Source organism: Mytilus edulis, chromosome 4 (genome assembly GCF_963676685.1).
Source record: "Mytilus edulis chromosome 4, xbMytEdul2.2, whole genome shotgun sequence".
NCBI lineage: Eukaryota > Metazoa > Mollusca > Bivalvia > Mytilida > Mytilidae > Mytilus > Mytilus edulis.
Window position 1 is genome coordinate 12,183,033 of NC_092347.1, and position 11,878 is coordinate 12,194,910.

At 31.6% G+C, this 11,878-nt stretch overlaps 1 protein-coding gene across 1 annotated transcript; it reads right to left on the bottom strand.

Moving 5' to 3' along the window:
• Window positions 1-1,693: 1,693 nt before the first annotated feature.
• On the bottom strand, window positions 1,694-11,674 carry LOC139518963 (uncharacterized). The gene is made up of 5 exons (XM_071310667.1): window positions 11,471-11,674; window positions 9,300-10,033; window positions 8,565-8,655; window positions 7,033-7,056; window positions 1,694-4,816 (listed from the first exon to the last, which is right to left on the bottom strand). The coding sequence occupies exons 2-5, from the start codon at window positions 9,408-9,410 to the stop codon at window positions 1,929-1,931; spliced, it is 3,114 nt and encodes a 1,037-aa protein (XP_071166768.1). The 5' UTR covers window positions 9,411-10,033; window positions 11,471-11,674; the 3' UTR covers window positions 1,694-1,928.
• Window positions 11,675-11,878: the final 204 nt, after the last annotated feature.

Sequence of the window (11,878 nt, forward strand, 5' to 3'; positions counted from 1 at the left end):
AACAATTTCAAATCGCTACCTATTTTTTTGTCAGATATCATGACACAATATATCATGCGGTTTTATTGTTTCCACATATTTGAAAGGAATAACACGTGTCTCTTATATTTCATCAGACCTACCACCTACCAATGTGTATGTTTTGGGAGGGGTTTGTTGTATTCAATGTTCCCTGTGCAGTATTTTGTAAACTATTGTTCATCGGCTCGTTTTGTTTTCAAAGTTTTTTCTTATTTCGACTTGTGGTGTTTGATTTCCCCTTTTGAATTCACTCTCCGCGTTTATGAATAAAAGAAAGGATAAATGTTATGGAAAAATCCAGTCAAACCACTAATTTTGAGAAATCATGATTTGTTGATCAGTTGTCGTAAGCTTTAAACTATTAGATTAGTATTTGCTGCATCTTTTCTTTCTACCAGTCTTTTATAGTGTGTTTCGTACAAAACTCATGCATCAACCCATTTCCAACTGATATTACAGTTTATATATACGCACTTATCAAAGTGATCATTTCTGTGATCTTACCTTTACGATATATATCTAGCTCATCTGTAAACAATTCCATCTTCATGCCTTATATATATCATGTACTGTGTTACAACTCTAGATTCTACAGACTTGAGAAATAAGTAAAGCAATCGAAAGCTGATTTTGGCAGAGATTTGTCTCATCGGCCATCATGCCACGTCTTTTTATTTTTTTTAAACTGTTTTTTTTTTATCTTCCATGTCTGTTTGTTTTTCATTCACACATTGTTGTCATTATATGTTTTGAGCTTTTGAGTTTGCCATTTGATTATGGACTTTCAGTATTGAATATTTCTCGGAGTTCGGTATTTCTGTTATTTTCCTTGGTGTAACAGGTCCATATATGAATGTATTAATTATCATTAGGCGTTATACACCCATCTATAATTCATTTTGATGAAAATAATAAAAGATGTTATTTGTTGGTCTTGAAAGAGAGTAAGCATTCTTTTCAAACACTGTAGATCATTAAATTGGTAAACTAAGTATGAGTGAAAATTCCAATAACTGAGTACTAGCTTAGTTTGTTTTATGGAATGTATAAACAAATAGGTACAGACATGCTGTTCATGGTAAGTACCAATCCGGTGATAAATTTCATTTAGTAACTATAATGTCACAATCGAGAAAAAAAAAGAAATGACATTGAGGTAAATATAATTGGAACATATGCGTGATCATAAGAGAGTTGGAAATACCATCATGGTCAACAAACTCTCTTTGGCAATCGTAAAAGGTTGCGTTTTAATTCGCAGGCAGTTAAAGGTTTTTTTTTACATTTTTACTTATAATGTCCTTTTTATTTGTTCACACATGCGACCACCATTTTCAACATAAGTAAATGCATGTACTAAGCCAGGTATATCACAGTTGTGATTCGTCCGTTTGATGTTTTTGAGCTTTTGATTTCGTCATTTGATAAGGGACCTTCCGTTGTGTAATATCTTCGGAGTCGGTAATTTTTTTTATCTTACTTTTTGCTAGCGACATCCTACGCTTCACTGATATATGTAGTAGTGGAAGTAAACTAAGGTCCTGTTTGAAAAAAAAGTGATTTTTCATTCTAGGAAATTGTTTAACTATTTTCCGTAAAAATTAAAAGATATTTTTCAGATTATTTTTGCAATTACCATTTGTTTACCTTCTTGAAATAAACATTGCAACCGTTTTAAATTAATCACTTAATTTGTATTTAAAATTATATGTATTAACAAAAGCAAAATGTAAAGTAATCCACAAACTGGTGATCATGTGACTTACAGGCAACTGCAAGAAAGTCAAAACACGTATTTTTTCGTCCTTGTAAACTACAAGAAAGTCAAAACACGTATTATTTCGTCTTTGTTAATTACAAGAAAGTCATAACATGTATATAATTATGTCCTCATGGAAACTTAATAACTATTCAGAGTCAGAACTCGTCATATGGTACTCTTCACCATCAACAATGTAACCCGATTTAAAAAGCATTTCTTGCAGGCGCCTAAAATTACCCCGCATAATATCTCGATATGTAAAACGATGCACTCGGAAACGGGTTTCCTCAATTGTCCATAAGATCTGTAATTTTTTCAGAAATGAATATAGACGTTTATATTTTTTTGGAAAACCAAACTCAGCGTAAACATCGGAAGGTTTGTAAAATATACCATAATCTTTATTTTTCCTTTCCTCAATTTGATGATTGCTCAGATATTCTGTTGTCCATGTTGAGCATCCTTGTTCAGTAGTAATGTCTTTAACCACTTCACTTATTTCGCTGTGGGTATCATGATTTCTTTCTTTTGTATTATGTTCTTCTTCTTTAGTCAATTTATCTTCTTCGTCCAAATTGAATTTTCTTTCAATGGTAGTCATGTTGTCTAAACTGATTGACGTATTGCTGCTATCAATACTTTTATTTCTTTCCATACTTGTGCACACGTGTCCTAAAATGTCTGATGACACTTCCTCAACATCAATGTAACGTTCCCAATCATCATCACTATCATCATCACTATCATCATCTAATACATAGTCGCCTTCTTCATTATCTTCCAGTGGGGAATTAAAGTTTATAACCCTTGTTTCATAAATTACAAATCTATCGAATATTGTTTTGAGAAAGCTTTGGTTTTTTGTCTGTACTCCATATTTAAATACATATTCTGCAATATCTTTTATATACTCTTTTTTGTAGTAACTTTTATCTAGGTAAATAACATACGCACCATTATTCCTAAAAGTTTCACCAGGAATAATCAACTCGGGGTATTCGTAAATATCGGATGGTTCAAATTGTGCAGCTAACTTGCTAGCCAGCAATATGTCGTCAATTTTGATGAAATTATTACTTTCTTCAGGATGAGTACAAGGTCGGCAAAGATTCAAAACAACTGGAATGCTAGCAAAAGGAAATACCATTATTTTCGAAAAGGCTTGGTAAAACTTAACAAAGTCCACTCGCCTTCCACTATCTGTAAGACCGTCAAAAAAATGTTTTACTATACAAGGATGTATGGTACATTGCTTTGCAACCAAATCAAACAAAAGCATTTCAGAAACCTTCTTCCCACCGTCTATGAAAAGCAACTGATACACAAAATTTCCAATTTTCTGAACATCATAAAAAAAGTCATTCCGCTTATTGCTATAAAGCTCCATGCAATGATTAAATTCTACATCTTCTTTTAAATAGTTCAGCCCTTCTCTTTCGGACCCAGTCTCGTATTCGTGAAATGTTTCCCCAATGAGCATATAATACAATCGTGTATGTAATGTACGATCTTTAACCTGTACAAAACCATCATTACTTAATGGACATTCCATTGGTTTACAGAAAGAGCATACAACATCGGCGCTTCCGTACAAAACTATACGTTTACTAATATCAGGATGAAATAGAATAAAGTCGTTTTCAGATCCGAAGTCTGTCAGTCCGTCTAAAATAAATGCGTACTGCTTTATTCTTATTTTTTCTTTTGCTTCTTCAAAGAAATGGTTAATCATTGTATCGTTTCTATTCTTTAACCCAGTTATTTTCAGATATTTACCGATGGAAAAGCATGCACGATTTCCAGAAGCTAAAGAGAGTAGTTTCTTTACAAGTGGTTTACAATCCGTAAAAATGAATGTCATGTCTTCACTTTTCTGATCTCTAAAACCCTTAGGCCGAACATAATCGTATATGAATTCTGCATCACAGTGCGAAAAACCTACAAAATCGGCATACGATATCAAAATAGCTTCCTTAACAGTAGAGTGCTGTAGCATATAAGTATCCGACAACTTCGAACGTTTCCAATTAAGATGTAACATCGAATACTGCTCAATCATATATGTTGCCTTGAGATGTGAAAATGCTTCTTTTATCAAGACTGTCTTAATATGCATTTGCTTTTCAAAATGACCCAAGATCGACTCCAAAAGTTGTTGATCTATGTTATCTACATTGAGTTTATCTTTGAGGGCCGTATACACTAGAAGTGAATACTTATACATGTAAAGATTGTTATCAAATCCCTTGATTCTCAACTGATTGATTTCCTCGACTAATGCTTGAGACGCACGCGAAAAATATCGTATACCTTGTCTAGTAAAGTTCTTATTACTGCAAAATAAGTGACAAGCTAGTGGAAACCCAGTCTCGGATTTAAAACGGCTAGTGTAAATTGCTTCTACTGATGCACTGCATATCTGCAAGGATGTATCAATATTTTCTACGATCTCCGAGATACATTGTGTAAATCTTTCATGGAATGTTCCGCATGACTTGATATTGTGTTTTGACATATGCTTTAACAATATCGCTTTCTTAAAATACCAATTTACTTCATGTGGATTCAAGTCCAACTCCAAAATAACCTCTTTTTTAAACAGCTTGTGTTTTTCTAATATTTTTCTGTTTGTTTGCTGATTGCCTTTCATAGTAATGATAAATTTTGATTTACAAGACGGTTGACTGATACAACTGTACAAAATATCAAAAATTCCTCTGTGGGTATCCTCATCAAAAGATAAAGTTGTTCTGCCAAACAAATCTTCTAATATGAATAAGGACTGTTCATTAAAGTTTAAAAGGTCTCTATATCTTACAATATCATCGGAAAAAAATATCATAGGCTGATAAAAATGCCTTTCCTTGTAAATAGTAGCTATTTGGAGACTTGTTTTTGATTTCCCACCTCCTTGATTTGACATGATAATTACGATGTTATTTTTTTCCATCACTTCACATGCAGTTGTCACACCCAATGTTGGACAATATGTTTCATCTTCTTCATGTTGTGCAATGCAAGCCTTGGTTTGGTCTAAAAGTAGATTAAATTATACATGTTATATGAAATTTGCAGCATAAAAATGATTTCAAATAAAGTCATTAAGGAAGCTCGCTTGTCATGTTTTGGAATTTTTGTCAGTTTTTCGAAATCCTCTGGTTTTATCCATTTAAATACATTTTAAAAAATGCCCCATTAATCCCCATTCTTGTATTTATTAATCTTTTACGTGTATGATTATAAGCCATCTGTAAAGTCTTATAAAATCTATGTTTTCTTTTAATAGTTTACGAGAACTTAAACTTGTCAATAATAAAGCTATAAAAAAAATTCAGAGAGAGCATTTTTTACCAAAATTTTAATTGCTACTATCTCAAAAATAAGCACTTTGACCTATTTTTTTTTTTTTTTTTGCACTTTTGATACCTTTATCATTCCCCTATTAATATATACCAGTGTTATAAAAAGCTAGTAATTTTGAAAATAAGTAGCGAACTTCCTTAAAGATACCGGGATTGAATTTTTATATTTGCGAGAGACGAGCGTATCGTCTAAATAAGAGTCATCAGTGACGTTCGAATCAATAAGTGTAAAAAAGGCCAAATAATATAAATTGAAGAGCTTGATGATATAACATGATTCAGTCTTACACGTGACCGTGATCATTTTCCTGGTGAAAGCCACTCTGACGAAATAATTTAGTAGATATCAAGTGGCGCAATACAGTTTGGGTCCATTCTAACTTAATTAGTGCTGTAAGATTATCTGCAATAGAACATATCTACTCTAGAACAGTTATTGTGTATATCAGTAAGAATGGTTTTTATGATAGGACTGTTCAAAACTTGTCAACACGAATTAGATTTCTGTTTCTGACTGTTATTTATAAAAGATGTAGTTAGTTGGATAATCAATAGAATTCATATTTCTAATGAACATTGAATCTTTGATAATTGTTGAAGCTTTTTTTTTCCATTTTATAATTGAGACAATACTGCAGGTTAATCATCTCTTCTGTTTAATCAAATACAGTATTTTTAATATACAGTGACCATATAATTTTTCACAGTGTGATCTGATACCGGGAGTTTACCAGATATGATTCAATCATGTGTGAATTGAACCCAATTATATGGTGGACATTATTAATTAAGTATTTTGTTTTCATCAAAATATAGGTACTTTTTTAACTGCCAAGGTTAGTAGAAATATCAGCTATTAACCAAAGGTATATCTAAAGTACTGTCACGGTAATGCTCCGCAATATTATTTTGATATTTATCATTCACATTTTCACATGCACTAATGTAAAGGTATCCATATTGCACCTATATTGACAGTTTTTTTCCATCCTAGTGTATCAAGACAAATATCTCAAAACTCTGTATATTTTGAAGTTTTACCCTTTTTTCAATAAAGTTCCAACAATTTAATTTTTTAACCAAATTTGAATCATAGAAAAATGGGTTTGATCGAACTTCCAAACTTTAATCCATGATTCTGTTATGAGGAATTCCCAAATTGTATTTATCCTAAAAAAAAATTACAGATCTTTTGTTATATTTCTTCAAATATTTAACACAATGTGACACTAGTCCATGGCAGCTACATGTATTTTTTAAAATACATGTATGCTCGTTAAATATTTTATTTACTTATTTTTATAAGAAGACTTTTCAGGACGACAAATTCGACGTTTTTGAATATTTTACTTTTTACAGTGATTACTTAATCTGTTAATATATACTGTCAACGTTTTGTAAATATTTAGATATGTTTTACCTATTTGAAACACGATCATAATGTCAAATAATAAAAAATACAAATTCTTTAGAAAACTTGTAAGATTTCTGCTGCAATTTTTTTTGCTAAATATGTGTAATGAGTGTAGTCGGTGAAATTTGGGCACTTTAACCTTAAGGCCTTAACAAAGAAAAACGTGTTTGTTCGAATATATCTTCTATTAAGATGTCATAGAAGGATACACTTTTCAACTAGTGCCTTTCTCAAAACTAAGGTTGCCAAATTAGTATGGTCAGTATATTCCGAGCAAAACTAGAAGATGTCAATTTAGATAAAAGAGTAACATCCAAATAGCATACATTCTGCACATTTAAATGCTCAGCTTTTATTATTCTTTTAATTAATCAACAAAATTTCCAGTTTTGAGCCTTTGGGGTATGTTAATGCCCTTACATCCTTATGATTGATGTAATTATGAATGTGAAACGATGCATACTCATACTTACCTATTATATTCTGTTTTCTGTTATCTTGGAATATGTAATGAAATGAAATTTAAATATATTAAATCTTTTGTAAACATTTGTTACTATCTTAGAAATTAGTTGTAAACATATGAATTGTGATTTTTTTTTATAATATATACTTATACTACCATGCAATATCAAAATGTTATTCAGTAAGGAGTGTGTGATCTTTTTAAATCAAATAAACCAAAAACAAACATATGTTTTAAGTGTTATTATTTGATATCAATGTGCATCAGCCATTCGTCAACCTAAAGTTTTGAGTTGACTTTAGAAATAAGGTATCCCGACTTCTACTATCCGGCAGCCAAACCCCTCAAAAAGGGGCGACTGTATAAGTACATTACCAAGTACCTCGAAACTGTGAGTTTAATTCGATTTTTTATCACTAACACGAGAATGTTATCTAACAAATAAAGACTCTAATACAAAAAAAACTAATTTATTTGTACTGTGCTTTGAATAGCATCAGCCCTGCCTATATTCTTGAACAAGTCAACGTACACGTCCTACATCGATCTTTCAGTTCAAGCTATACGCAACTACTTACAGTTCAAAATGCGAACAACAACGAACTGCGAGAGAAAATTTGACAGGCCAGCTGCATTTCTTTGAAACAATCTCTGGAACAGTTTGAAACAATACAAGTCACTATATTGCTTTAAATCTCAGCTAAACACTCTTTTTTATCGAATTGCGTTTTTTATTTAGATTTTTCTTTTTTCTTGTTTTGTGTCTACTTTTAATCAAGATTGTGTATACCTTTTTAGGGCATATGCCTATTTCGCGTGATATTTTAAACAAGGCTGTTCAATATTGTATTTCAGTATACATTTTTGTATTGGCTTTTTGTTGAATTTTCTTCCAGTATTTGTATCTCATATACTGTATGTTTTGTGTCTTTCTCTTTGATTCTGTACGTATAACGCCTAAGAGTAATTTTTATTTATGAGTTCGGCGCTTTGTATATATTTTCGTTGTTAAAGTTATAATGTCTCGTAGATGGACGCTGTTGCCTTCGCAATACGTGAAAGGAATATTCGTATAGACTCATGAAAATATACGTGGCTTATTTAAAAGGCAAAGTTTCGTTATGAATTTTTATAGTGTAATTATAAATGTGGCCACTTGTCAATCTGATTGAACCACTTACGGAACTGCTATCATATTGTTTAGTGTGTAAAAGTGCGTGTTTTCAAAAAATGATTGTTGACCTCTGTTTGTATGTTGTGTCTTTGGATTTCGTTTTTGACGAACACATCTACATATGTTTCTTTGATAAATTAGTAATTTATTCATTGATATCAATAAGCATATTATTATATATGCGACCATTGCATAATTCATTGTAAACCGAGACTAGCCGCAATGAACAATGGATACAGTATAACATGAAAATAATAATTAACCACAAGAAAAACAAGCATTCTGGAAAAAAAATAATATTAGACTGGTAATTTGTCGGTTGGGGACTAATAAAAAATGTAGTACGTGCAACAAAAGATATTTACCCATTTTGGTGATTCTGTCATCAATTTTTGCCAATTCACTATGTACTATGCTGCTATTTGTTGATATTTGTTGTTGTATCTCTTCCAATTTCTAGAATAGATAAAGACACCTAACGATAAGGTAATAATATATGGAAGATATCAATTGTTACGATTGTTACGATTGTTATCTTTCCCCGTATTTCTTAGAAACTGTTAGAGCTTTTATTTTTTAGATTTGATTGAAAAACACAAATATAGACTTCTGTAAAATTAATTAATGAAGTAACAAAATAATACGTGCTGAAGACCTTACTTTGAACTATATTGGTCAACTTTTAACAAACTGTGACTTGGACAGAGAGTAGTCTCATTGGCACTCATACCACATCTTCTTATATCTATATACTAGTATACTGTAAATTAAAATAAACATACTTTCGTGCGAATTTATATTTAATACATCTATAAACATGAAACAGCACTTCCTGCGATTGTAAATAAATTGTTAAAATCAGAAATACTGGTTTGAAGTCACAATTCATTCGATTATTTTTTATACTTTCTTTTTTTTATTTGAAGAACAAATATTTGAATAATCTTTTTAATATACTTCGGGTGTGATTGGCGGAATTACATTTTGCTAGTGTGTATGTTGGTAAAAATTTATCGTCAAACATACAACACGATAGATGTATGTTCAGTATTATTATATAAAGCCAGTGTTGTTCATGCAGATTTGTTTGATATACTAACGTTTTCAGTGTCGCTTTGTTGTTTTAATTCTTGCAAAAGAAAATTTTGATACTGTAGCAGTATTGTGGAATCAAGAGGTCTTTGTTCAGCGTCCAGAAGATTCTGTTTCATTCTATCTTCAAACTTACAGAATCGTGCAATGGTTAAAAGTATATGCTCAAGAGCTGTTTTATACTTTTGGTAGTCTGCGTCAGTTATTTTTGCTTCTTTGGCATGACCATATATCTTATTTCTATATTCTATGAGATTTTCTATTGTTTGTTTTAAATGGGGAGTCGTTCGGCAATTAACAGCAAAGTTGAGTAGCAAGCATCTGGTAAGAGTTATATCAAGACACGCAGACGACAGGTTGGGTTTGGCTAAACAACAACAAACGTTGATCTCGTTTGAGGGTTGTGATTGGGGAGTCTTGGTCCACTTTTGTCTAGTAATACATCCAGTTGATTTTCATGAAGGATTCTAGAACTTGGAGTACCTAGTGGTATTCTATTATTTATACATTGACAACATGGTCGTCTGTTATAACATAAATGGTAAAGTTCATGTTGATTTTGATTGATAAAATCTACAAATGTTAAATTTCTTTTAGACAAGTCATCATCCAGGACAGCAGTCATGGCCTCCTTTCCGTGATCAACAATCACTGTAGCACTTCTGTAGAAATTTTCCCGCGCTTTGTTCGTCATGTTTGACGTAAAACCCAACTATGTCATATAATTGTAAAAACCAAATCCCTGGAAGAGAATGAATATGATATAAATGTAATTATCAGCAAAGCCGTAAATAAACAAAAAAAATGAAATACACCCTGGTATATCATATTCCTTTGTTACTGCATTAGTAACTTACTAGAATGGTCAACATTTTCACCTTTACACTTGAATATTGATAATCAAAACTGACATTTAGAAAACAAAGAGGCTAGAAATACAGACCCAGATAGAAGATAGGATTTTTTTAAACTGTCGTTTGAAAAAAGAAGGTGTTAAGGGACAGATACTCGAAAAGGTTACATACACACCCATTTATGAGTACTGTTATTTTATGTTCCTTTAATCGTTAAATGAACGTGCAACGATTTAAAAATTTTGCAAAAACAAGAAAACTTATTTTATTTGACGGCATTTTGTCCAAGGTTAACTTATTGATGTCTTTCTGATATTTGTTTTTTTTTTTTACATCTAATCCCCTTGTTTTATTACTTTTGTTTTTATATTGTCTCGTAGATCAAACCCATTATTATTAAAGTGTATGTTCGCTTGTTTTAGTTGATATATCTTTTAATTTGATTGAGCTAGGCCATTTCAGTTGATGTCTTTTTGTGTTGAAATGTTACACTATTGTTCACTTTAAGATGAAATTAACGCCTGTTAAAACGTTTAAACCCGCTGCATTTGTTTGCAACTATCGTAAGTCAAGAACCTGAGGTTCGGTTATTGTTGTTTGTTGATGTGGTTCATAAGTGTTTCTCGTTTTTATGTATACATTGGACTGTTGTTTTTTCTGTTTGAATAGTTTTATAGTTGTGATTTTTGTGGGCCCTTTATAGCTTTCTGTTCGATGGGAGACAATTGCAAGGCTTCGTGTTGAGGACGTATTTTAACCTGCAATGGTTTACAAATTGTGGTTTTGATGGAGAGTGTATCATTGGCACTCATACCACATCTTCTATTGTTATAGTCTATGTATAATTGCTCTTAGTAACAGTTACATACTAAATTATAGATGATATTGTGCAATTTGATATTCTGCATGTAAACACTATGCTGTGTTTTAGTAACATTTATTTTGACTTGGTTCCTCTTTTGAGTTCCTCATTTACCGCGTAATATTCTAATCCGGAGAGTTTATCTGCGGACCCGTATGTATACCTCTTAGAGAATTCCACGCTCCATCGTACGTAAAAACCTTTTTACTTTAACCTCTGTACAAATCACACCTGTGTCCCGTAATCTTAACATTTCACAAGCCCCGTTTTAACTTGAAGACCGACCAGAAAAGTGCTTCTAACAAGTTTCATATAATATAATATATTCAATTCATTCTATTGAATTACGTTCTGTGTTCACCTTACCACTTTTTATTTCTGTATTTATCAAAAGGAAACATTGCACTAATATCACACCATGGGATCGTGATCAAATCATACTATCTATCCTGTGTGTACATACCTATTCAGTAATGTGTAGATAAAATATTTTGTACTTTTCCAGTGTCACTTATAAATAATAATATGCATGCAAAGCCGCATATTTAAATGTACAGCTTAGACATTATTTGAGAGGTATCAGTCAACGTACAGGCATCAGCATATATGTACCTGTTGACTAGTATACCGGAAAGACACCATTGTTCCGGAAATCATTATCTAAAGTGAAACTAGAAGTATTTTTAGATAACATTGATATTTTTTTAAGTAGATCTGATCTATATTGAACGTGTGAACAAATAAAATAATAAACCGTTACGGCTTTCATTATAAAAGCTTATTCAGTTTATATATAAATACGTAATATATAAGAAGCTGTGGTATGGGTGCCAATGAGACAACTCACCATCTGGGTCACCATTTATAAAAG